This window comes from Suricata suricatta, chromosome 1 (genome assembly GCF_006229205.1).
Source record: "Suricata suricatta isolate VVHF042 chromosome 1, meerkat_22Aug2017_6uvM2_HiC, whole genome shotgun sequence".
Classification (NCBI taxonomy): domain Eukaryota; kingdom Metazoa; phylum Chordata; class Mammalia; order Carnivora; family Herpestidae; genus Suricata; species Suricata suricatta.
Window position 1 is genome coordinate 106756633 of NC_043700.1, and position 27537 is coordinate 106784169.

Here is a 27537-nt window from a genome sequence, read left to right on the forward strand (position 1 = left end):
GTAGAATGTCATCCCTTTGAAACTCTAATGAAAAAATAGCTCTAGGCAATGATAATCAATAGCTTCTGAAACAATTACATGAAAGGTTGATGGGAAACTTTACAATGGATGGACCACATTGGCAATTAACTGATGATGACCCTGAACTGCTGATGACCCTTGGACACCACAATAAGATCTAATTAGCCACTACATGCCTCCTGGTGTGATCAACAGGAAGCACACTGTACCTCCTAGAAAGTATTCTTAGAAAAAAATCTGCATCTGATCAGGCTTCTAGGCCAAAACCACCTGTTTATAGGAAATACAGAATCATGTTAAATGACACCATGGGGTTATGATCTGCAAAATTCAGAATGTGGAAATTCTATAGGACAAGTAAGTGATCTGGCTTCCTCAATACATAAGTGGCAAAGAAATACCTCATTAGAAAACAAACAGAGTCCACAGCCGGGTAGGAGAAAACCAGCAAAAAGTAAGATCTGACAGCAAGAAAGAAGACAGAAAAATGATAAAGAACCATTCCAAGTACTTAAAAGGCGTTTCAGGTAGTAGCAATTTGGTGTCAGTGCAAACCTGCATTTAAAACGCAGCTTTGGGTGTGCCTGAGTGGTTCAGTCAGTTGAATGTCCAACACTTGATTTCCCTTCAGGTCAAGATCCCAGGATCGTGGGATCAAGCCCTGGATCGGGCTCTGGGGTGAGCATAGAGCCTGCTTAAAATTCTCACTCTCTCACTCTGCCCCTCTCCTCTGCTCACACTCTTGTTTCTCTCTCAAATAAAAAATAAATAAAATAAAACCCAGCTTTGTCTCCTACTCATCTGATGAATGCCCCCGTGGGATGTATCTTTGTAAACCTGATCCTCATCATTAACAAAATGTCAACAGCTATCTACAAATAATGTTAGGAAGATATAGCCATCCATATTTTACTAAGATTTTTATGAAAAATTAAGAGATGTAGGTGTTTGAACTGGATCATTTAAAATTCATGAAAACAGCAAATAAGCATCAGTGGAAATATAACATGGTACAGCTACTGGGTAGAATATAGTATGGTGGTTCCTCAAAAAATTAAAAATGGAAATACCATATGATCCGGCAATTCACTTCTGGGTATACAGCCAAAAGAACTGAAGGCTGAGTCTTCAGATATTTGTACTCCCATGTTCATTGCAGCATTATTCACAATAGCAAATACAGGGAAGCAACCCAGGCATACACTGACAGATGAATGGACAAGCAAAATGTGGTAAGACACACAATGGAATATTATTCAGCCTTAAAAAGGAAGGAAATTCTGACATACATTATTATGTGGATGAAATGAGAACATTATGATAAGTGAAAAAAGCCAGTCACAAGACAACTGTATGATTCTACTAATATGAGGCACAGAGACAAGTTGAAATCATAAAGACAGGAATTAAAATGGTAATTGCTAGAGGTTGGGAGATGTTACTATTGATGGTTTTATAAGATGAAAAGAGTAATAGATGTTATGAAGATGGGTGGTGGCAATGTTACACAACAATGTGAATGTACTTAACGCCACTGAACTGTACACTTAAAAATCATGAAGATGGTGGAGTGCTAGGTGGCTCAGTTGGTTAAGGGTCCAACTCTTGATTTCACTTCAGGTCATGATCTTTCTATTTGTGGGTTCAGCGTGGAACCTGACAGCACAGAGGCTGCTTGGGATTCTCTCTCTCTCTCTCTCTCTCTCTTTCTCTCTCTCAAAATAAAAAAAATAGTTAAGATGATAAATTTAAGTGTGTTTTACCACAATAAAAAAATTGGGGGAAAATTTTGGAAACAAATACATTTCTACAATGATTCTTTTCTAGGACTTTCCAAATAACCAAGGTTTTATAGTAGACACTGCAGCAATGACATAAAATGAATCAGAGTCCCACCTGGGCTGTTTTATCTGTACTAATCACTTCCATGAGCAGACAGATCTCCAGGTGGAAGCAGTTCTCCTTCATGAACTCTCAGAACTAAAGAAATTCAGCAATATTTTTGTGCAAGAAAAGAATAAAAAGTATTCTGCACAGTATTGATGGTAGACACCCTTCATTTCCCACAGAATATGCTTTTGAAACTCTCTTATGAGCATAACACTGGAATCTACATTTTTTTAAATGTTTTATTTATTTTTGAGAAGAGAGAGTGTACTAGCAGGGGAGGGGCAGAGAGAGAGGGAGATGCAGAATCGGAAGCAGGCTCTGGGCTCTGAGCTGTTAGCACAGAACCTCACGTGGGACTTGAACTTGTGAACCACAAGATCATGACCTGAGCCAAAGTCAGACATTTAACTGAGTGAGCCACCCTGGTGCTCCACTGAAACCTACATTTAAAGAATACAAAAAGAAACGAAGAAGAAGAAAGCAAAAATATTTGGACCTTTTATAAAATAATATCTGTGAACAAACTAGTTGCAAAAATCACCAGAATTGAGCTTGAAATAATGTCATTAATACCATATACAAAGGAGTTCCCACCCTGGCTCTGAGATTCATATAATAGTGTTAGTGTTGGGGCAGCCAGGAGAGCATTGTTGCCCAGTGACTTTTTCATGCCAACAAAAATGGGGGATCAATTCTGTGTGTGTGTGTGTGTGTGTGTGTGTGTGTGTGTGCGTGCATGTGTGTGTGCATGCATGCGTGTGCATGCACATGAGAGTGAGAGAGGTTTCAGCCCCATGATCTGTGCACACCAAAGCATTTAACCCCTGGGAGGCCATGGATAGACAAGAATACACCAAGTTACAGGTTTTTTTTGAAAACAAATAAAACAAAATCTAAGAGACAAAATGATAGACAATAATAAGTGTGGTGGGGGAAGAAACATGGTGTCACCCCACCTGGATTCAAATCCCAATTCCTCCAGAGTGTGACCTTGAACAAGATATTGTGACATTTCTGCAACTCCACTTTTTATTTATTTTTGAGACAGAGAGAGGCAGAGCATGAGCGGGGAGGGGCAGAGAGAGAGGGAGACACAGAATCTGAAGCAGGCTCCAGGCTCCCAGCCGTCAGCACAGAGCCTGACGCGGGGCTCAAACACACGAACATGCGATCATGACCTGAGCCGAAGCCGGACGCTTAACCGACTGAGCCACCCAGGCGCCCCTGCAACTCCACTTTTTAACCTATAAAATGGTAATAATAATCACACCTAGTTTGTAGGATTGTTGTGAAGATTAAATGAGATGGTATGGGTAAAGCCAGAGCAGATAATTCTTTACACATTCAATAATTATGACTCTTTCTATTATTTTTTTAGGTAGTCTGCATGCCCAGCACAGAGCCCAATGCAAGCTTGAACTCATGACCCTGAGATTAAGACCTGAGCTAAGATCAAGAGTCAGATGCTTCACCAACTGAGCCACCCAGTTGCCCCTATTTCTATTATTTCTAAGGATGATAGAGCCTGTGGCATTGTCCTATTTTCTTTCCTACACAGCAGCCCATGTGGCTCCCAAATATATTATTTCTAGCTAAGACCTCTTTCTTGAGATCTAGACCAATTTAGAGGAAAAAGAAAAAGACACCAAGGCACAAGGGGAATTAAGTGAGAAAACCGATGTAAAACATTGGGAATTTAGGGGCACCTGGGTGGCTCAGTCAGTTAAGTGTCCAACTTCAGCTCAAGTCATGATCTTGCAGTTCACAAGATCAAGTCTCACATTGGGCTCTGTGCTGACACACAGAGCCTGAAGCCTGCTTTGGATTCTGTGTCTCCCTCTCTCTCTGGCCCTCTCCTACTTGTGCTCTGTCTCTTGCTCTCTCTCACTGTCTCTCAAAAATAAATAAAAATTAAAAAAATTTTAAGCCTTGGGAGTTTAGTTATAATAAACCAAAGGGAGCAGACCCAGTGAAGACTGTTGGATCAAGGGAAGAGCGGGGCTTACAACACCTAAGGGAAACAACACGTACTTAGATATGATACCTCTTTAAATTTGTTCAGCATATTATTTCAGAGAGAAAGTGACAAAGGCTATTCTTTCTATCATTTTCCCCCAACTATTGTTCATTTGTTTATTTTTTTATAGAACAAATCTTTTATTTTCTGTTGTGGAATAGGCTATACAAAACATTTTGAGTGTATCTCTGGGCTTCTTGCTATTTCTTTTTTTCCCCAAACTGTTATTTATAAAATGTCCTCTAGGCACTTGGAGTACAATGGAGAGGTGTTCTTCTGTCCTCATAGGATTAAGGAAATTTAGAACGAACAGTAAGTGCCAAGTGAGGCAAATCTGTTATTCTTTGAAAAGCTAACAAGGCTCACCGTGAGTGCGTCAGGAAAGGTGTTTCTAAAAGAAGGAATTTTGAGCTATTTCTTAGAGGATGAGGAGAATGAACCCATGCAGAGATGGAGAAAGCATGTTTCTGGACATGCTGAAAAGCCGGGGGGAAAGAGCAAGCATGTCTTGTGGGAGGAAATGAAACCTTTGAACAGGGCCGCCGCACAGAATGTAACGCAGATAACGGCAAGAGATGAAACTAAGAGCCTTCTGTGAACAGCTGTAAACAGCTCAAATAAAGAGACTGGGTTTTTATTATTGGCAACAGAATTGTTGATCAGTTTTAACCAAGGAATGCATGATTGGGTTCTGATTTCTAAAGGGTTATGCTCCCTGCAGTAGGGAGAAGAGAGGCAGGAATACTGATGAAGCAGATGTTAGGGATGGGTCGCTGCCCAATAGAGCAATTGTGGTTCGATGGCAGGTGAGAGGACTGTTGGGGGCTGGAGGCAGATGTCATGGGGTAGGAGCAGGAGAGAGAGAAGAAAGCGTCACCCCAGATTTCTGCCTTGGGAGATGGAGGTGAGATGCCATTTGCCGAGACGGGGATTTCCCGAGAGCCAGGGAAAAGGGAGGTTAAAGTTGGTAGGTCAATTATTTCCTTTGTGCCTGAAGTTCATGCTAGAAATCCAAGTAGAAGTGCTCAGAAGGCAAATAAATATATGGGCCTTAATAAGGAAATTCACCACGTGCCCACTGCAGGAGCCTGAGCCTGGAGGGTGCAGACAGCAAGCAGGTGTGACCCAGATGAGAGAACTGAGTGACCACTTTGAGAAAACTGGTCAGAAGCCATCAGAAGACCTGCCTGACGGTGAAGCCGTGGCTCTACTGTGTGGACTTGGGGCTCAGCCATCAGATGCAACCAGCTCCTCTATGATCTCTAAGCCATGGATTACCTAAACCAGCAAATTGCTGGAGGCTTCCTTGGGAAGTTTTGTGGCCTTGCCCTTGGTTGGACAGTCTTCACTGGTGCTACTCACTTTCACATGCTATGAATAAATCCCCAATGTTTTAAATCCATTTTCTCTGCAGTTCAACCCTCACTGTGCCCGCCATCTCTCTTTTTTTTCTAATTGGTCTAGATCTCAAGAAAGCAGTCCGGCTAGAAATAATAGATTCTGGAGTCAAGTGGGCTGCTGCGTAGGAAATAAAATAGGAAAATGGCATAGGATGTATGGCCCTTAGAGACTAACAACGCACTTATCCAGATGAGTGGTTCTGGGAAATCGCTTGGGAAAAAGACATCCCATTTAGTTTAATTTAACCCAGCTGTCTAAATCATTTGACCCTGAAACATTTTTGGCCCCCAAAGAGTCCCATAATATCCCACAGAATCAGTGTTTTTTTTTAGAACATGCTTTGATAAATGTTAGTTTAGACATTTGGCATGAGGTAAGTTTATTGATACGCTCATGTGTATAAATACTTATATTTTATGTAAAAAATAATATCAACCAGGTTACACGATTTTTCTGTTATCTCCCCACTGAAATAATCTCACGACTAAATGCCCTGCAAACTAAAGGACTATTACCATCCACCTGTTGTAAGCCCACCCTCCAGAAGGAACTAACCAGCCTCTAAAGTAGTATGTCTTTTAAACGTGAAGGCACTTTGAGAACCTGATGGCAGCTCTATACCATCTTCCTAGGGAAGGACAACTGCATGTTTTAGTCTGACCATACAATCAAGAGATGTACAGACCCTAAGTCCCATGTAAAGAATTCTTCCTCTGCTGGGCACTAAAACAATTTACATCTATTTAATGATAGCTAAAGTAACAGTATTCTTGAAATCAAAAGTCCTTCACACTTGGAGTATACATGAAGCACAGTATCTCCAATGGAGCCAGTATGTCCAATGTCATCGCCTTCTAGATTTCAGCTCAGTCTTAGCCCTGCAACTGGCAGTGGCTTCCCAACCAAATGTTGTTATTGGCCAGATTGTTTGAAGCTGTTTTGTAATAAGTCATTACAGATTTTCTTCTGAAATTCATGCTTCCAATTATTGTATTCGACTTCCCTATCAAAAAAGCTGAATAATAGTGAAGGATTCTGAAGAGTTAAGGTGTTTGTGGTAGAAAGAACAATAAACCGACAGACTTAGCACCAGGATTTTTTTCCCCCAAAATCCATCATTAACAAGCTGTGTAATCTTGGAAAACTCACTTTACTTCTCTAGGCTTTAGACTTCTCAGTTATGAAATGAGTAATTGCTGACCTGTTTCACAGCACTACTGTGACAAACCAATAAAATAGTGTTCATAAAACTACTTTGGAAACTATGAGGTTACACACAAACGTAAGAGATATTGATGGACATATCTATAACTATCACGAATGACACTCAATAATTATTCGCAGTAATTGTTGGTTCTAATTTTGTTGCGAGTCATCACCAGTTGGACAATGAGTCATATTTGAAGACAGCTTGAGTCCAAATTTCCCGTGGAAGGTTTCTGGCAGAATATCAGTTTCATTGTTCATGTGTGGAATATGGTCACCATCTCATTTATAACACTTACATCAGGTTGTTGCTATTTAATGGTATAGTTGCTTCCCACAACTTCTGTTTTGTAAATTCAAGTAAATCAGTTTTCAAAAATGACTTATCTGGGGCACCTAGGTGGCTCAGTTGGTTGAGTGTCTGATTCTTGGTTTCAGCTAAGGTCATGATCTCATAGTTCTTGATGGCACTGATGGCGCTGGGCCTGCTTGGGATCATCTGTCTCTCTCTCTCTCTCTCTCTCTCACTCTCTCTCTGTCTCTCAAAAATAAACATTTACAAAGTAACTTATCTAACTAAACACTTTATCTCTTGGGATTTATTTTCATCTTGGAAGTTCCTCATTACTTTCATTGAAAGCACAGTCATTACACAAATTAGATTATAGTTTTAAGTTTTTAAAGAAATCAGTTAAACAGCACTTACACTATTTATTACTTCCTTGAAGATTTAAGTAATAATAATGTCAATCCCCCTAGATTCTAGCCTCCATTCAGCCATCTCGTGCCTGTCCTCCTCCTGTTCAGTCTCCACAGCTCTCTTCAGGAGCTATGTCTAGGGCAGGGACAAACCCATTTATATACTAATTGTGGCAGGGACTCACAGTCCCTACCATTTCCCACTCTGTTACCAAACCCTAGTGGCATCCAACAGATAGAAAGAAGAGAAAACAAACAATTCCATCTTGGCTTCAGAACCTCAGAAGGCTAATCGGGGATGAGATTAAACATATGTCAAAGCCTGCTTGAAATTAAGCTTTTTAAGCCATATTGAGGAGCCTACCTTTAAAAAGTATGTGCTGAAGAGTTCAAAGAGAGAAGACTACATTTGAAAATAGAAATTTGGGACTATGACTAGATTCAGTCAATCCACTCATTTTATTAATGTTATCTAAAATTCTTCATGTATAAATAAATCAATAACCACTGAATATATAGGGTGTTTTAAATAAATTAATAATACATACATACCAGACATGGTCCCTGCCTGCACGGCATTTATAATCAAGCAGGAGAGAAAATAAAAAAGAAAGCAAAGTATTATGTAACCACACCTCAGGATGAATTCAATGAAGGGTGTTCTGAAGAAAAAGAAGGGTGGTGAGAGGTAGGTCCTCGCCTCCTCTTGACTGGATGACAGAGAAGGACTGTCTGAGGACATGATACTTAAGCTCAGAATTGAAAGGAAGTGTAGGCAGAGAAAGGAGTGGCGACAAAAGTCTAGAGACTTGAAGGGGATGGCATGTCGAAGCCACTATGGAAAGACTTGAGTCAGAGTCCAGCGAGGGGAGGGGAGCGTTAGATCAGTTCCATCATATATTGATTGGCCTAGTAAAATGTTACATTTGAGTCTAAAGGCACAGGAAAGCTTTTGAAGGATTTTAAGCACAGGAACTAATGGATCAGACTAACTACTTAAGGGCAAGAGGGAAAAACAGAAAGGTTAGTTGAGTGGCTACCACTACAGCAGGCCAGGCAAGAAACGCTGGTTGTTTGGACTATGGTGGTGGCAGCAGAGAAGAGCAATGGATATTGGACACATACTTAGGAGGTAGAATGGGAAGGATTTGGTGGTAGATTCGAAATCGGAGGAGAGGCAGTGGGAGAAATCAAAGATGACCCCTAAATGTCTGGCTTGATCAGATGGACAGGTGGGGACTAAGTGCCAGACCCTGTTCAAGGTCAAAGATAACTCACCAGGTGCCCACGCATCACTGTCTGCCTTGGGCTGTAAGAGGGGATGCACTACTTTGATCCCACCAGGTGGTACAAATGATGGACTGAGGTTGATTCTAACCATCTCCTTCCCCGTGTGTTTGTTAGCTATCCAAATTGTCTTCTTTTTCCATGTTGAATAGAAGATACGATCACCAAAAAGGGACATTGCAAACAAATTGTGCCTAAAAACAACAACGACAACAGATAAAAACACAAAGAATGACAGAACATTTCTTCCTGGGCTTATTAACATGTCACTTCATTTCAGTGTATTCACTAAATTTTAATTACCTACCTGTTCAATTGTTTCTCATTTAGGTTTAGAAGCAGATGTTAAATTTAAAATGTTATTTATGTGGTCATAATCTGAATTAATGGGATTAATTTCTAGCTTAAGCTTCATTTTCTTATTCTTTTGCTAATCAGCACTTAAGTGTGATGAAAATAAAATAGGGAGGAAAATAGCAATTGTATAAGAGTGGATTCTGGTTATATCCATTTCACACTTGACTAATTTCTGCCTCTTACCACAAGGGGGAGAGTCAGTTTCAGGCAAGATAGCAAATCAAATGAATCATAGGTGCTTCACAAACATATGACATAGTAATTCCAAAAAGAATAAACTGTAACCAACATATGAGAACTTATCAGATGCCAAAACTCTGTTAATTGCTTTCATTAGCATTTCTTAATTAATCTTACTAAAATTCACAATAATCCCAAGAAACAGCTACTACTATTATCCTCACATTAAAGGAAACTGAGAAGTCATGTAACCTTCCGGAACTCACTTGTCCAATAAATGGCAACTCTAGGACTGGTACTCAAGTCTTTTGGACTTCTGTACTAAATCACTCCAGCAGTTTAGCTGGACAAACTTCTCGCAGCAATTGTTTTTTACATCAAAAGCACAACTTACCGTGTAAGATGCTTGCTAAAATGTACAGAACCTCCATCATAATTACAGGAACAAATATAAGAATTGCTTCCATCTCTATTGTACTGAATCCAAAAAAGCTGTTTATCAAGCACATCCAGTGACACAGCTGTCACTCTTTCTGATGTCTCTAACAGAATCTTCACTTCCGCACCGTTGAGATCTGCTCTGTGGAGGCTGCCAGCCACCTCTGAAGACCAAAATATAAACCTGAGAGCAAGCACATTGCATAGACATGTAACTGAATGTAAATGGCCAACACTCTCAGTGTTTCAGAGGCCCTCAGGATGAGTTTGACTATTTTGAATGAAATTCCAATTCAACAAATATGTGTTGCCCTGCTGTGGAAATTCCACGTGATTTGAAGTTAAAAAAAGCAGTTGTGCTTCTCAAGCAGCAAATTATGGTAGTCACGAGCACTATTTGTACAGGGCGCCTGCCTTGGTTCAAATCCAGGCAACCTTCTCAAGGAGAAGGTCTTTTTGAGTTCAAAAAATTATGATTCCAGAATTACCATCGGAGTTTTGAAACACATTTCAGTGTCTGAAAACAGCAGTTACCTTTCTACTGGATCAATTGCTACATTTGCAGGATATTTTAAGGCACTTAAGAGAACACGGGAATTGTTTCCTTCCATGTCTGTTACTGTAATGATTCCTTCCTGTTGATTTGACCAAATAAGTTCTTCATTTATCCAATTTATTGCCATTCCTGAAACGTTTTTCTCTATATTGCATACTGTCTGTAAAATCAAATTTCAAAATATTAATATTTCTCATTCACATCAACATTGCTTTTATCTTTACACATAAAAATCTTTTCAGGTACTTGCCATTTTTGTGCACTCACAAGATCTTAAAATATCGCACAGATAGGGCGCCATTGTTTTGGTGGATCAATGCTAACCCTACCACATGACTATTTCTCGGCATAGGATTTATGTATTAGTTCTCAAGTGGAAAACTATCCTGTGCTTATTGAAATTAGGCAATCGACCATAATGTACTAATAATTTCAACTATAATAACAGTGGAATTTCCATGCTATTTTAAAGACACTATCGGGGCGCCTGGGTGGCTCAGTCGGTTAAGCCTCCGGCTTTGGCTCAGGTCAGATCTCACGTTCGTGGGTTCGAGCCCGGCGTCGGGCTCTGTGCTGACTGCTAGCTCGGAGCCTGGAGCCTGCTTCCAATTCTGTGTCTCCCTCTCTCTCTGCCCCTCCCCCTCTCATGCTCTGTCTCTCTCTGTATCAAAAATAAATAAAACATTTTTAAAAAAATAAAAAAAATAAAGACACTATCCATTTGCTAATGGAATTTTCCATATCCTCACCTGAACCCAATTCTAAGCTTTGTCAGATTCCAAAGATGTCCTTGACATTTGTGCACAGAGCTTTAAAATAAATCAATTTCTCATGAGAGTCCCACTTTCGTGGCCCCTCCTCTTCCATCAGGCCCCTCCTTTTGTACAAGTCCTAAGTGCCCTCGCACTCTGACCCTATGGCCCAAAGGGAAGGGCTTCTCTTTATGCCCTTCGGTAGGAGAGCCTCCTGCTCTCTCAAGATAAAAATGACCAAACAAAAACCTCTGTTATCTCCCCATTCCAGGGCATGCAGCTAAACCAGTCAGTCCTCCTGGGGAGTGGAGGGAGGGGGTGGCGAGAAGCCCTGATGTGTGTGGTTGCAGATTTCCTTGGCTTGTAAATATTCCTACCATCACTGGGTGTAAATATTCCCACCATTGCTGATTTCCAGCCACTGACATGACATGACTAAGCTTGGACTGGGCACAGATCCAACAATCTCAGAGCTTGTACTAACCCTATACCTCACACAAAGTAATCTACCCAATCCATTTAACTGGTTGCTAATATCTAGCTTACCCAGTGAATTGTATTTTAACAGGTGTCCATTTTGAACAATGTTTTAATCCAAAGGAGGGAATACAATGGTGGATTTTAGGCATCAGGTCAATCCTTTCCTAATGACTTGACACAAATTCACAACTGTTCAACTTTTTTTCCCAGTCTGTGACAGAAAACCCTCCAGATTTTGAGACTTAAAATTTTGAAACTATTCTTCAACGATGGTTGGAGAATAATGAGTAGTCATCCTTGTTAAAGGTGACATTAGTAAGTATCAGAGACGTGATAAACGAGATTAGCACTTAATTGAAGCTTCTAAGAATAACTGCAGGGAGAAAGGTTTGGTTTAAAGAAAAACAAACAAAACAATGAGTACTTTGTGTTGGGAATAAATGCTTAAGGTTTCTCCAGTCACATGTCTCTATAATCCACTTCTCAGGAATCCAGAGAACATTCCTCCTGGGACTCATTTAAGGGCTCCATGAGTTACAGAGAAAGACTAAAGATCTTTTGTATGTACTTGAAGCAAAATACTCTATATCTGACACCTGCTTTATTATTTTTTTCCAGAATCAAATTTTTTTCCACCTTAAGAATCAAAAAAGGTTTTTCTCCTAAATATCAGGTGTTAAAACCCACGACAGACATTTAGACAAAACAGCATCCCAACTTCAGCACAACTAATATTTGTGGCCAGATAATTCCTTGTTGTGGGGGCCATCCTGTATAGTTTAGGGTGTTTCATAGCATCCATGGCCTCTACCCACTGGATGTTAGTAGTACATTCTCTCTCTTTCCCAATCCAGGTGTGAAAACCAAAATTGTTTCCAGACATTGCCAAATATCCCTTGAGTGGCAAAACTGCCCTCAGCTGAGAACCACTGGAACTAATCACGTAAATAATTAGGACTTAATAAACTTACATATTTTCAAAATTACACTCACATTTGTAAGGATGCAGGACAGAAACTGAGACAATAGAAGGGCACACATTGCCCAAGGCAAGAGCGACCACCCTTGTAATACCCGGGGCAGGCCTAGAAATAGAAGCTATAGGTAATCAGTTATTGCCTAAGGCTGGTTACACCCTACGTGAGGGTCCTGGGTCCTGGGTCCACTCTGTAATTGGTTAACACTCTAAATGTTGTAATTGGATAAACCTGCTGTCAATAATATTGTATAATAATAATTGGATCACTGTACCTATGTCACAATTTCCTGTAACTCCCCCTTCCCAAACTCATAAAAGCCCTGCCCCACCTTTGTTCAGGGCTCTCAGCATGGATCCACCGCACCGGTAAAGTCTGTGAGCCCGAGTTTAGGCCCTAGCGAGCCTAAGCCGGTAATAAAGCCCTTTGCTTTTGCATGCGTGACTCGGTCTCCCTGGCGGTCTCTGGGTTTTGGGGACGATAAAGAAATCTTGGGTATTAACAACACCCTGATTCCTTTTGGGGGCTTCTGAATATCTGTGCCACATTTATGGGCTTGTTTAGTAAAACGCCACAGATACAGATTAAATATCTATGGGGCACCTGGATGGCTCAGTCAGTTAAGTGACCCACTTTTGATTTCCTGCTTGGCATTCCCTCTCTCTCTCTCTCTCTCTCTCTCTCTCTCTCTCTCTACCCCTCCCTCTTTCTCTGTCTCTCCTTCAAAATAAATAAATGAGCTATAAAATAATAAATATCTACAAATGCCAGAAACATTTGAATTGGAATATAATTTCCATTCATCTATACATTGCAAATTAACTATATCGTGTTTGTCAACCTATACAGAAATCCCTCAAATACTTTGGGAAATGTACTTTACCTCTTGCCTTGTCCCATTCAGAAAAACTCTCTGCAAAAGTTGTCTTTCTAGATCTACCCAATAGAGTCTTTCCTTATTGTAATGAAAATCCATGAGCACTGATATGCCAGCATCTGCCACCAACGGCTCATAATTAGTTCCTTCCAAGTCAATCCTAAAGATACTGCCTCCATGGGAGAAAATTAAGAAGGGTTCAGGACCTGTATGGGAAGAAAGAAGTTTTCAGGATTTTATCTGATTTACACAAAACATTTCCCCATGACAGCTAATACAAGTAAAGTCTCAGTTTTATATTTTAAATGAAGACAGTTGCATAGAGAACAAGTTCCTATAGGTATTCCTACTTAATTGTATATATCATCTTCACAAATTGATTATAAGAAATGAACATTACCCAATTATGAAAAAATAACGATTTGAAGAGAAAACTGCTTTCTACTCTGATCTACCTAACGCCACTTTATGTTAAAAAAAAGAAACCACCTGTTTTTTCTATTGTGGCTAGGGTCTGTATGAAGGTAACTTTTAATTATGTAAGTTGGAAATAATACTACAGATATTATCATTTTGGAAATGGAGCCCACCTCCTCTTCTTACCTTATGAACAGAAAGAACCCCAGGGTAATGTCATAGTAATGTCAGGGTAATGACATAGAAGATGGCGGAAAGAAAAGGTCTCGAGTAGAAACAGGGAAAACTGGACTGCCACCCTGTGAAAGCCCTGAGATGCTCCGTCCCCGTTAGCATCACCACATAAAAGCCAGCACGCATGCCCAGTTAAGTCTGAATTGCAAGTATATTGCATGGGACATACTTACACTAAAAAATTACTTCACTGTTTACCTGAAATTCAAATTTAATTAGTTGCCCTGTGTTTTTATCTGCTAATTTTGAGTGGTAGACCTCACTGGGTTTTTGATTCCTGCAGGGCCTTGCCAGGGACCCTCACCCTATCGTCCCTCTTCCACGTGATGCCACCTTCCCTCTCAGACTCCCTAGTATTAAACACCTGCTTTGGGAACGTGATACCTCTCTTTGGAAACATCAGCACACATTATTGGCTGACTCTGCACAGAGCTTGCCTCTGATGCCTCAAGATAATGCCAGAGAATAGCTTCAGCTCCTGCAGCCAGGTTAGTTGCCTTGGTCTCTTCTGCCTGAGTGTGAGAAGGCTCCTTCAGCCCTGCCTTTAGATAACTCTGGAAGCTCTGGGATGAGGCGGGATTGTAGGTGAATGCTAACACACTGTTGCTTCTCTGCTAGGTTCACATTATTCTCACATATTATTCACATTATATCCACATTAGTCTTTAAGACCTTAATGTGACATAGTAAATGTGTTCATTGTTCTAAAGATTAAACAAAATGATGGATTAACATCCTCTTACTCAAGGATTGTGTTCTACAGTCAGAAAACATTAACTCCACCTTAGAGGACATCAGAATAGATACAAGAAGAAGAAACAGGTGCAAGATCCTAAGAGTTTGAAATTAATGCCGGCATGAATGTCTGAGAGAATTAGCTCAAATCACTCTTCCCACGTGTGTCCCACAACAGAAGACCCCTGCACAGATGCGAAGGAAAGCCCACTTCCTATTGCCACTCCAGCTATGGAAACAGATGTATCGTGGACGAAGTGGGAAGAGGGCACTGACTGAGAGCCAGGAGGCCTTGTTTCTAGTACTGGCACCATAGCTTCCCTACCCAGGACCTCTCTGCTGCATCAGAGGGCTATGGAGTAAAGAAATAAAGCATTTTATTAATTATGGAACACTACACAAAGATAATTTGCCATTGCCAATTCCCACAACCAAGGTCTCACTATATAGGTTTGTGCCACTGTTCAGGTTTGAAGCCCCGGACGAGAACGCTGGCATAGTTCATCTCTCCTACAGCACTGTGTCCTGCAGGAAAAGAAGGGAGAGCAAAAGGGGCCCTAAACTCATAGCTATGATCTGTGGGCCTGTGGATTTATTGCTAGAAGTCCTCTCTTTGAAATGTGTATCATGTGTTCTCTATAAACTGAATAAATGTGCCCAATACATATTAATTTTCTTATGCACTAATACTTGATGCACAAATGATACATTTATTCATTCAATAAAACTTTTATTTATTTAAAAGTATTACTAAATGGGGGCCCCTGACTGGCTCAGTCAGAAGAGCATATGATTCTTGATATTAGGGTCCTGAGCATGAGCCCCATGTTGAGTGCAGAGATTACAAAAAAATAAATAAAACTTAAAGAAAAACAAATAGAAGCACCTGGGTGGCTCAGTCATTTAGGCATCTGATTTCAGCTCAGGTCATGATCTCCTGGTTTGTGAGTTCAAGCCCCGTGTTGGACTCTGTGCTGACAGCTTGGAGCTTGGAGCCTACTTCAGATTCTGTCTCCTTCGCTTTCTGCCCCTCCCCCACTCACACTGTCTCTCTCTCTCTCTTTCTCTCTCTCTCTCTCGCTCTCTCACTCTCTCTTTCAACCAGAAATAAACAGAAAAAAAAATTTAACAAATAAAAGTATTACTGAATGGAGGTTTCCAGGTTTAAAAAAAAAAGAAGGGAAAAAAAAGGTACTCTAAATATTTTAGACGGAATATAGCACAATCCTTTGTACATAATAGGAACTCAAATTTTTTGAATAAAAGAGTAATAAATAATTGTATTTTGCTTATTTGTCTGGCTTTTAGCAAAGGAATAAAGCCAAAGACAGCACCAGATCTATCAAATTCATAAAAGCATACTCAATCCTAGTGGTTATTTTACTAATTGCAAGGAAAAAAAATAATAATAACAAACTTCCACATCTTTAAAAAAATTTTTTTAACATTTATTCATTTTTGAGAGACAGAGCATGAACAGGTAAGGAGCAGAGAGAGAGGGAGACACAGAATCCGAAGCAGACTCCAGGCTCTGAGCTGTCAGCACAGAGCCTGATGAGGGGTCAAACTCACGGACCTTGAAATCATGACTTGAGCTGAAGTCAGACACTTAACCAACTGAGCCACCCAGGTACCCTACAAGCTTCCACATCTTGATCTCGTTTACCCTTAATACAACACCATGAGCTAGATGGGCCAGATATTACAATGAATAAATCAAAGAGAAAAGAGAAATCTGAAAAATACTTAGATTCATAAAACATAAACCATAACATTAACCAACTTTTCAAAAATAGAAAATATTTACTATAGTACTAAGTATAAATTAATGAATTTACTCTTCAGTTTTTTTCCCATTCACTGGTGAATCATAGAGAGCATCCTCTTGGAACTAAAAATCCTGAACATTAGCTAATTCAGTGTTTCCTAAAATTTTTCAAAAGAATCAGAGTGGTGTGTGTGTGTGTGTGTGTGTGTGTCTTTTGCAGATCCCTTCCTTTGAGATTTGGTAGGACTGGGCTGAGGGCTAGATGCTCCAGATACATCTTGGTGAACTGGAAATCATGGATCTAGTTCAGATGACGAATCTCAATGATGTTTCCCAAAGGCCACCTCTAGTCGGGGCCAAGCTGGAATCAGCAACTGGATATCCCCCTCTTTCCTGCCTTAGTCTGGGTTGTCATATGTCAAGACATTACAATCTTCATTTTGCTTACGTAACCAGTTTTAGTTCCACTTCCCTCAAAACATTGTTTATCCCCCCCCCCCCCACACTGTTGGCATCATTTTGTGTAACCCTAGGGCCTGGTGAGTATTTGTCGACCTGAAATGCAATATGATTCATTTAAAAATGAAAGACTGAGAATTAGGCTTGGTGCAATAGTCATTCTGTATTACCACAGGAAATGATAAATAAGTTAGGGTTTTTCAGACCTGTGAAAGAGTCTGTAACCATCAGGGTGTGGGACAATCTGTGGATCTGAATGTCAGCAGAGTGTGCATGTTGGAACTGCTAAACTTTCCCATAACAAAACCTATGGCGTTTATTTTGGGTGTCATTCAGTAAGAGGGAGTGCACAGAAAATCAAACATCACTTTTAAGGAATACAAATCCAAAGACAGCAAACCAGTCACAGCAAATCAATTGGAACCTCACTTCTCAGCCTGAGGATTAGCAGGGGATCCACAGAAATTACAAAGGAGGCCAGAATGCTTGGGAGCATCCTGAAGATTTTCATTAGTGACTCCAAGAGCTGGTTCAGAGGTCAATTAGGAAAAGCAGGTTTTGATGGAAAGCCAGAGTATTTCACAGCAGGCCCTTCCTTTACCTGCTCTGAGCTGGTGGGAGTGGCCCCACACAGGTAAATGAGAAAAGAAGCCAAGATCGTCTGCCCCCTGTGGGCAAAGACTCACAGGAACCTAGTTAACACATCAATGATCCTGGCAACCAGATTAACAAAAATTCCTTGTCTTCTCTCCGGCAGACATGGCACCCTGCTCTCCCCACCTCAGGTGTCCTGCTCTAAATCTGAAAACAGACTGAGGGTTCACAGGACAGACAGTGAAAAGGAAGTGCTGGACCTTCAGGATTCAACAACACCGTGCAAAAAGAATGTAGATTTAAACGGATGGCCTGGTGACATAAGCTAGTTTGACACCTCTCGCTGCTCCTACCATCAGCCCCTAAGAAAAGGCATTTATTACTGGCTCTCAAGGGGCTAATTTGAGGGGTAACTTGGATTTTATGAAGCGCAGCAAGTTTTATTTCACTTTTAAAAGTATCCCCATCTGTTTTGGTGCACAATCATAGCTTTCTTCTCAGCTTATTCCTTAGAGTCAAAATTCAAGGCAGGTGAGAGAGAACCCAAGTGACCCAAAAACAATACATCCAGAAAGGGGAACCAGAGAGGCGAATTTAAATCTTAAACCCGAAAGACAAGTCCGGAGACTCGATGTTGCTTCCTGGAAAATGTGAATGAAGTTTGCCACCCTAGTCCCAGAGTGGTGGTAGACATGTGTCATCTAAAGCAGAAAATGGCCCCTACCTAACCCTCAACCCGATTCTCATTGTAGACCTTAAGAGGTCTACTCCCAGGTTCTCTGGATATTAACGGAGATGAGAAGGTTCTGCAAAAAAATGTTCAATAGGACTTCTCACTCTTTAATGTGCCATTACACTTTTTGATACTCTAAGAAGGTGGGTGGTGAATATTACCAACACTAGCCAACATCTTGGGTGTTATCTCTTAGGGTAGCACATTGAATGTATTGTTTCATTAACTTGGATAACACCAGGAGGTGGGCTCTCAGCGTTTTCATTGTACAGAAGAGACTGAAGTTTAGAGTTAACTTGCCATAGTCACGTGGCCAATAAGTAACAGATTTAAATTATTTATACATAATAAAGCCATGTCTTTTGGATCAGAGTCTAGCTTTTAAACATCATGCTGTACTGCTTATCTCTAACTGAATTTAACAAGAACTCTAACTGGTTAGGGTCTCATAGTTCAACTGTGTTAAGAAACCCACTTTGGGAAACACTACTCTAGGCATGTTCACCCTGAGGCCAGATTCTCTGCATACATGTTCCAGGAACTGATTAGAAAATGCATCTCTTTAATTCAGAAGCCAAGAATATACAAGGGAGAAAAGACAGTCTCTTCAATCAATGATGTTGGGAAAACTGGACAGCTACCATGCAGAAGAGTGAAACTAGCCTACTATTTATACCACACACAAAAATTAACTCAAAATAGATTAAAGACTTGAATGGAAGACCTGAAACCATAAAATTCCTAGAAGAAAACATAGGTGGTAAGCTCCTTAACATTGATCTTAGCACCATCTTCACAATCTGACTGCAAAGGCAAGAGCAACAAAAGCGAAAATAAACAATTGGGACTATATCAAATAAACAGCTTCTGCACAGCAAAGAAAACCATCATCAGATGATAAGGCAACCTACTGAGTGGGAGAGGATATTTGCAAACCATATATCTGATAAGGTATAAATATGTAATAGATAGATAGATAGATAGATAGATTGTCTACAGCTCAAAAATGAAAAAAAACCCTATTTAAAAATGGGGAGAGGGGCTCTTGGGTGGGTCAGTTTGAGGGTCTAACTTTGACTCAGGTCATGATCTCACAGCTTGTGAGTTTAAGCGCTGTGTCAGGCTCTGTGCTGGCAGCCTGCCTCAGATTCTACGTCTCTGTCTCTCTCTGCTCCTCCCCCACTCACGATCTGTTCCCCTCCCCAAAATAAAGATTAAAAAAATGAGGACAGAATCTAAGCCTACATTTCTCCAAACAAGACATAAATATGGCCATCAGACACATGAAAATATGCTCAACATCAGTAATTACTAGGGAAATGCAAACAAAGCCATGACATAACACCTTACACCTGTCAGAATAGCTATTATCAAAAAGACAAGGAAGAGCAAATATAACAAGTGTTGGTGAAGATGTGAAGAAAAGAGAAACTTCATACACTGTTGCTGGGATTGTAAATTGGTGCAGTTACTATAAAAACCAGTATGCAGAGTCCTCAAAAAACTAAGAATAGAACTGCCACACAAATCAACTATTCCATTTCTGGGTATTTATCTAAATAATACAAAAACACTAATTCAAAAGATATGTGTACCCCTATGGTCACTGTAGCATTATTTACAATAGCCAGTACATGACAACAAACTGAGTGTCCATCAATCTATGAATGGATAAAGATATGGTACATATATTTATATATGTATTGGAATATGACTCAGCCATAAAAATGAATTCTTGCCATTTGTGACAGCATAGGTGGACCTAGAGGGTATTATGCTAAGCAGACAAAGAAAGACAAACACCATATGATTTTCCACCTATGTGGAAGTGATAAATAAAATAAAAAATAAAATAAACAAATAAACAAAATAAAACAAACATAAATTCAGAGAACAGACTAGTGGTTACCAAAGGGGAAGTGGATCAACTGTATGTGATGGATGATAATTAGATTTATGGTGGTGATCACTTTTCACTGTATACAGATGTCAAATTATAAAGCTGTATATCTGAAACTTACATAATAGTAATAAAAAGAGTAAAAGAAAGTGGGTCCCTTTAAATGGATACTAAATAAAATTAATGGATATTTAATGGAATTCCTATAATTCCATCACCTGGATAACTGTCCATGTGACTTTATAATATATTGCACCCCATATATATTTCCTGTGTCTAATGTATTCCTTCACCATCTGCAAAGCCAGCAGTGTAGCATCTTCAAATCTCTCTCCACTTCCAGTGCCTTCTTCCTTCTTTGAGATTCTTGACTCCCTCTTATAAGGCCCCTGGTGATTACATTTACAATCCACCTAGATCATCCAGGATAACTACCCCATCTCAAGATCACATTTGCAAAGTCCCTTTTGCCATATAAGGTAACATTCACAGTTCCAGAAATCAAGATATAAACATATTTGGGGGCATATTCAGTCTACAACAGTAACGTTGAACATGTTTACATGAACTTATTTAGAATTCCTGTATTCTCTTTGGTGAAGTATCTGCTTAAATCCTTTGCCCATATTTAAAATTTTATTTATTTTGAGAATGAGAGAGAGAGTGGGGGAGGGTCGGACAGAGAGGGAGAAGAAACAGGTAGCACCGTAAGCAAGGATCTGTCAGCACAGAGCCTGATGTGGGGTTCGAACCCATAAACCGTTAGATCATGACCTGAGTCTAAGTCGGACACTTAACCAACTCACCCACCCAGGCGCCCCAATCCTTTGCCCATTTTTAACTATGTTATTTGTTTTCTTGTTGTTGCATATGAAAGGTTTCTTTAAAATATATTTTGGATACAAGTGCCTTGTCAAATACCTGATTTGCAAATGTTTTCTTCTGGGGAGACAGCATATCTTTTCATCCTCTTGACATTGTCTTTGATGAAGTACAATTTATCATTTTTTTCCTTTTGTATATATCATGCTTTTGGTGTCACTTCCAAGAATTGTGAATGCCAAGACAAAAATTTCTCCCTTTCTCTTTTGCCTAAAAATTTCATAGTTTTACATCTTAAATTTAGCTCGACAATCCATTTTGAGTTAATCTTTGTATAAAGGATGTTTAGGTTGAGGTTCATTATTTTGCTCAGAAATCTCTAATTTATCCAACATCATTTATTGAAAAGACTGTGCTTTCTCCATTGAATTGCCTGTGCACCTTTGTCAAATATTGAAAGACCATATTAACTTAAGTCCATTTCTGAACTTTCTAGTCAATTCCATCTAGTCCACTCCATCTAGCCCATCTCCTGGCTATACCACAGATCAGTATAACTTTCTAAAAACGCATAAAAATGCAGTTTGTAGAAGAGTGAATCCTGTTATAAGGTCCTGCTCTCTAGGAAATCCTTCATCTTATGTAAGCATGTTTAAATATCCCTCATCTTGTTAGCATAAATTATGCTCAATTTTATTTAAAGGCTGCTGCTACCAGACTAAAATGCAATCACCAACATTAAAACATTAGAAAAGTTTTTCCTAATGTTTCTCTCTCTCCTCTCTGTCCCTGTCTCTGTCCCTCTGTCTCTCTCATACACACACACACATAAACACACACACCCAGAAACTCAGAAATCACTATCTTGACCTGTCTTCTGAGTTTTTCCACTGCATTTCCAACTCTTTGCTGGACATTTATAGTTGGGGATTTCCCGTAGTCCCAAAAGTCCCTCTGTATGTTAAAAATTGAAATTATGCAACACCTTCTGATTAGTTTGCATTTACTGAAAAAACTGAATGTAGCATAGGAATCTTAAAATCTGGTTTAAAGTTCAGCTCAATTTTTGAAACTTAGTCCTTGATAGCTGCCAATAGCACCTACCCACCCCCAGAAAACCCACATTTCAAAATTATATGTATGCCAAACAAAAGAAATGCTTCACTGGCTATATGTACAAAATTACAAAATACACTTTGTAAGTCCATCCATCAATTATTCACAAATTGTATTAAATTTGACTAGCAAATGCCTATCTTCCTAGATTTCGATCAGGAAATCCAAACTAACCAGAAAGTGTTATATTTTATATTTTAACAAGTATATTAAAAGGGGCAAAATCATCTAGAAGTTTTTTTAAGTTCAAAAAAACTGTTTATAAGGTTTTTTTTTAAGAGTTCAGACTTGAGAATTTTTAATAGGTGGCATATTGAGGTTAGGTTGTTCAATCACCTAACAGTGGAAACTTTTCCAATACCTGTTTTCAAACAACTCTCTTTATACACAAGTTTCTTACAACTGGGATTTACTTCCTGATTGTTAGAATGTCACCTTCAATTTGGAGGGATACAATTCTGTTGTTTTAGTTATATTTTGAGTGGCATACCAGTAACGCCTAGTTGTCATCACAGAAAAAGTTTTAAAAAATGGAAACATTTAAAAAAAACAAAAAACTATGTACCATTTCATTGCTCTCGAGTGTCTTGCTTCAGAACACTTTGTGGGAAGCCTGTTGAAGAATGTGTTTTCGTGGTCACTCCCCATCCAATACACAGGATACAAACAACCCCATTACGTCTGGTTTTAGAGGAGTAAAGACATCAGTGATGTCCCAGAGCACTTTGTGCAACTGCGGTTTCAATTTCTGGACACCACTGCTTCCCTGGGACACTGCCAGGAACTATAACTAGGGCCCACTGTGACCTCACGTAAGAATCCTTATTTGCTGATGTTCCAGTAAATGCAGAGGTACCATTGCCACTGGATACACTTGTACTACTTTTTTCATAATACATTTATGAATACATAAAGAAGTCATTGGCTATGGAGAAAATTTCTTCTCTGATGCATTTTTTTCCTTTATTGGCTAATGAAAAATATTAATTCTTTGTGCATTTCGTTGTTGAAACAGAGAGGCGAATATAAGAGTGGCTGAGATCACTAGCACTGGAGACCGAAAATCCCTTTTGATTCTTTTCTGGCTCTGCTACTTAGCTGTGTGACCTTTAGCTCATTGCTTAACCTCTCTGTGTATGTTTCTTTATTTTTAAGAGAAAATGATAATAGTACTTACTTCCTAGAATTATTATAAATACTAAATAAATTATTTCATGCCACAAATGCTTAGAATTTTTCCTCACATATAGTGAGTTCTCAGTAAGTGTTGACTATTACTTCCTGGAATATACCATAGGCCAAGATATATTAGAAACACCTTTAGTTTCACTCAACTGTGTAATTTTTATACTTTTTCTTCAAAATTTCAGTAATGCTTATCTGCAAAGATTTCAATAGTATTTGCTGACAAAAGAATACTTTTCAATCTGTTGTCATGTGGTTTTCCATGTCTTTTTGTAGCTATGTTCTACCACAGCAGGAAACAGAAGAAATACGTATTTCACTAATAGTAAGAAGCTTGTCTATTTTTGTTGTGATGTCAGAAATCTCAAAAGAGCCTTCTAACTTTTTATCATTAAGCTTAGTAAACATAGTCTCAAATATCATAACTTTGAACACAACTGTGAAAATCATAAACAGTTGCTTCACATTCTGGATACTCATTTTAAAATATCTTTCTTGTCCTCAGGGCTTCATGTTGTCATTAGCTAACATTTCAAGGCAAATTTTACACTTCTGTGGTTTATCGCTAATAATAATAAACATAAATCCAGTTTTCAGGTTGTCTTGTTATTTTTTTCTCTTTTTTTTTTTTTCTTATTTTTCATCAAGTCTAAAGAGACATTGTTTTGGTCTCTTATGCAACCAAGAAAGAGCTTATTCTAGGAACAAGAGAAGGGTCAGTGCTGTCCTTTCTATTATTCTCTTGAGCTTGCATTAGTAGCATTGTCCACAACCTTTAGTTCCCTTCCAGGAAGGTTCTTAAACCACTTGTTGGATTTTGCAAAAGTCAGTTTTGGTAAATCCAACTAATCTGGTCCATAAGTCCTCAGGGATGGTCTGTGTAACTGCAGCCCGCCCCACACTTGGCCCTCTGGGCTGGGAGCCCCACTGTCCCCTCAGGAGATGCTGGGCATTTGGATCAGTGATGTCACCACTGTCAGTCCAAACACAAAATTAATATTGAATAAATATTTGTGGAATTGATTTGAATTAATTTATCGGTATAATTTATACAAAAGGAAATCTCAATCCCACTTTCAAGGCACTTTCAACAGAAACAACTAGATATATTAAGAGACTTGTCCTAAAGCAACTTAATATTATTAATGCTTTTTGGTGGGAAGAACTAATCATTACATTCATGGGCTTTCAACAGTTAGTCATGGGAGGTGGCATGTATGTGGTAAGTTTGATAAAGAAAGAGTCCAGGGTCCCGAGTTCAAGGTGATATAGGATCCCGATGAGCTATTTCATCTCTCTGGACCTCAGCTTCTCATTGTTAACATAAGACACTTCAGCTAAATGATCTTACAGGTCTTTCTAATCTAACATCAATTCCTATCCTGCCGGGCTTATAGAATTCAATAGTTTCCTTGCTTGTGGCATTTTATAAAGAAGCCTAAGCTTATGGTAAATTCATAAATAGATGTTATTTATCTTAACTTTTTTTCTATGAAATGTTTTCTTCTTTCTGCTTTGCTAAACTTCAATACCAAATCAATCACTAAAGGAAATAAAACAATAACCTAAAACAAATAACTTCCACCCCCGCACCGACACTATAACTCAACCCTCTTAAAGAAGTCTAAAAAGTTAATGAATTGATTAAATCTGTTTTAAAAACGTATTAGAGGCACAAAATTTGGTGTGGGTCTCATTTATAATTAACACAGCTATCTTCTTTCACTACTTTAAGATAATGTTTCTCAAATTACAAGCCTAAACAAATAAATAGTTGCCCGTAGACACTTCACTCTTAGTATCCCTAGACAAATAAACAAAAACAATTAAATTAAGAAGTGTTGGACTCTAGATGCTTCCTGAGTCCAATTTCATTTTTCTTATTAATTCTACCCTGACCAACCAGTTAATCCTAAACCCCAGCTGCATGTATGGCTATATAAATATAGAAAAAAACTCCTTCATGTAATTTCTTTGGACTGTTGAAGGCAGATATGATGGAGTAATTACTTAGAAAAAATAATTAATTGGAAATTTTGTGTCATACTTCATCATCAAGCATAATAACAAATCACAGATAACTGTGGGTAAGATGATTATGAGGACTTGGCTCATCCCAAGAAACTAAGGCTCATTATAAATTTGAAGAAATAGGCAGTAGAAAACCTTCACAAAGCAAAGGTGTTCTAAAGGTCTCAGCCAACGTATTTGGTGGAAAGCAACAGCTAATATTTACCGGAAACTCGCTAAGTCAGGCAAGAGTCTAAGCACCTGATATGAATTAATTTATTTAGTCTTCATAAAGTCCTATGAGGTGGATACTGGAAGTTCATATCAGCTACAAAGCTGAACCTTATTAATTTCAAAAGCTGAGGCCTAACACACCCTGCCAGGCACAGCCCATCGACTGAGGGTGGAGGAGAGCTTTCACTCAGATTAAGGCAACAAGCAAGGTAACACCAGAACCACCTGCCTGCAACCGCTCCGCTTTTTCCTGCGACAAGATCAGTCCACAGTGCAATGCACCGACCACAATTCACTCTGTTTAAAATGTGTCCTTTGTTTCAAAAATGGCATTTCACTCTGTCTGTTGGAAGTAATAAAAGCTAGTCATTTCCTACGCATCAACATCGCTTATGTGAAAGAGGGATGTCCATGCACAGTAGCTGCTCTTTAGCTTTCTGTTCCAGAAGAAAACGTACTACTTTTCTCTGAGAGGCCTTTTCTATCCTGCCACTGGGAAGGGGCCTGCAAATAAATCCGCCCCTACCACGAATCACTGTCACGGGGGTCCACTGGCTCTCACGTGCCTTCATACTCACACAAACTCCAGCGCACTAAGTATCTTGGGAAATACTTGGCAAACCCAGACCCTGAGACATGGTTAGCCAGGCTTGGGAGAATCAGAAAATCAAGGTCATAAAGTGGAAACAGACACACCAATTCAAACTCCAGGCTTAGAAAGAAAGTCAAGAGGTGAAGAGAGCAAAAGTTTCTGCCTAATATTTGGATAAAACAACTGAAGTTTCCATACCTCAACTAAATTCCAGCATCAAAGTAACAGAGGGAAACTGAGGGACTCCATAAAAATCTGCGTTTTGCTCCTTTTCCTGCTTCCATCCTTGCGAGGGTCTGCATGCCTGCTTTCCATATGCCTCATAGTACAAATAATGTCTCCTCCTTGTAAGGAACAAGGAGTTAATGGTTTCTTTAGTCTCCCAGCACATTAGATAACATCTAAGGAAGGACTGGGCGAGGATGACCGAGTGAAGCCATCCTGTGCGTATTCCAGACCACCAGCACTAGACATCTTGACACCAAGACCCGCTGGCTCCGAGGAATAAGTGACTTATGGAGGACACCTGGACCCTTGCCCTTGTTCTGACCGGACTCTGGATACCTGGGAGGACATGTACCCCACACCACAATCCTCAGTAAAAACCTCTATCTTTTTCCTTCCCAAGTCTCCTGGATGCTCTGCACTCTTTCTATATCTGCACTAAACTCTGCTCTCAGGCCTTCCCCGCTCATGTTTAATTTCTATCCAGCATGTAGCCAAGGACTCTCTTGCCTGGTCCTGCGGGAACCCCTCTGGGTGCTTGGACCTGGCCTGCCCCCATCAAAAGGAAGCATTTGAATTGAAGGGGTTCAGGACAGGGCGCCCCAAGAATGTCCACTTTGGCATGTGGATTATTTTGAGCTGAAGGCACGTGAGACCCTGCGGGCTTATGAGGAAATCTTGCCCCTCCCTTAACTACATAGAAGAATCTAAATTGGGGGCCCTTCCCAGAATAAGAATTATTAACGGAAATAAGTTTTACCTGAATGATCCATCTGCACGGCAGGGCAGTCATCTACTTACCAAATCTCTGCTCTTCTTGTCACCCTGTGAATTACATTCCTTTTCTCTGGAGTCTCAGACCCTACCTGCTTCTTAGTTCAGAATGACACATATACCTCATTATGCCTGTCTTCAGAATGTTCACGACCATGTGGATTCCCCATACGTATACTTATTAAATTCGAGTTTCTCCTGTTCATCTGTTTCATGTCATCTTGATTCTCACTCCAGCTAGAAGGATCTTTTAGGGGACAGGAAATCTTTTTTTTAACTATATGTTTTATTTAAAAAATATATCAGGTAACATATTTTAGAAAAGCATATTTTCCAAAGAACGTATATTTGGAAATTTTAGAATATTGGAATTTCACAGTTTTATAGTATTCAGGAACAATTGTCAACTTTCTTCCTCTCTTAATAGTCAGTTTATGCTCCTTATTTATTTATTTTCATCTAAGATTTTATTTAAATTCAAGTTAGTTAACATATAGTAGAGTATTGCTTTCTGGAGAATTTAGTGATTTATCACTTACATATAACACCCAGTGCTCATCCCAACAGGTGCCTCCTTAAAGCCCACCACCCATTTAGCCCG

The 27537-nt window shown here is 39.4% G+C and overlaps 1 protein-coding gene across 1 annotated transcript in view; it reads right to left on the reverse strand.

The window, feature by feature from the left end:
* The window catches only part of EGF (epidermal growth factor), a 100499-nt gene that overhangs the window by 60846 nt on the left and 12116 nt on the right, over window positions 1–27537 (reverse strand). The window contains exons 2-5 of the mRNA XM_029919099.1: window positions 13145–13344; window positions 10031–10212; window positions 9453–9680; window positions 8513–8715 (exon numbers count right to left, since the gene is read on the reverse strand). Coding sequence (XP_029774959.1) covers window positions 8513–8715; window positions 9453–9680; window positions 10031–10212; window positions 13145–13344 — 813 coding nt within the window. The remainder of the gene's footprint in view (window positions 1–8512; window positions 8716–9452; window positions 9681–10030; window positions 10213–13144; window positions 13345–27537) is intronic.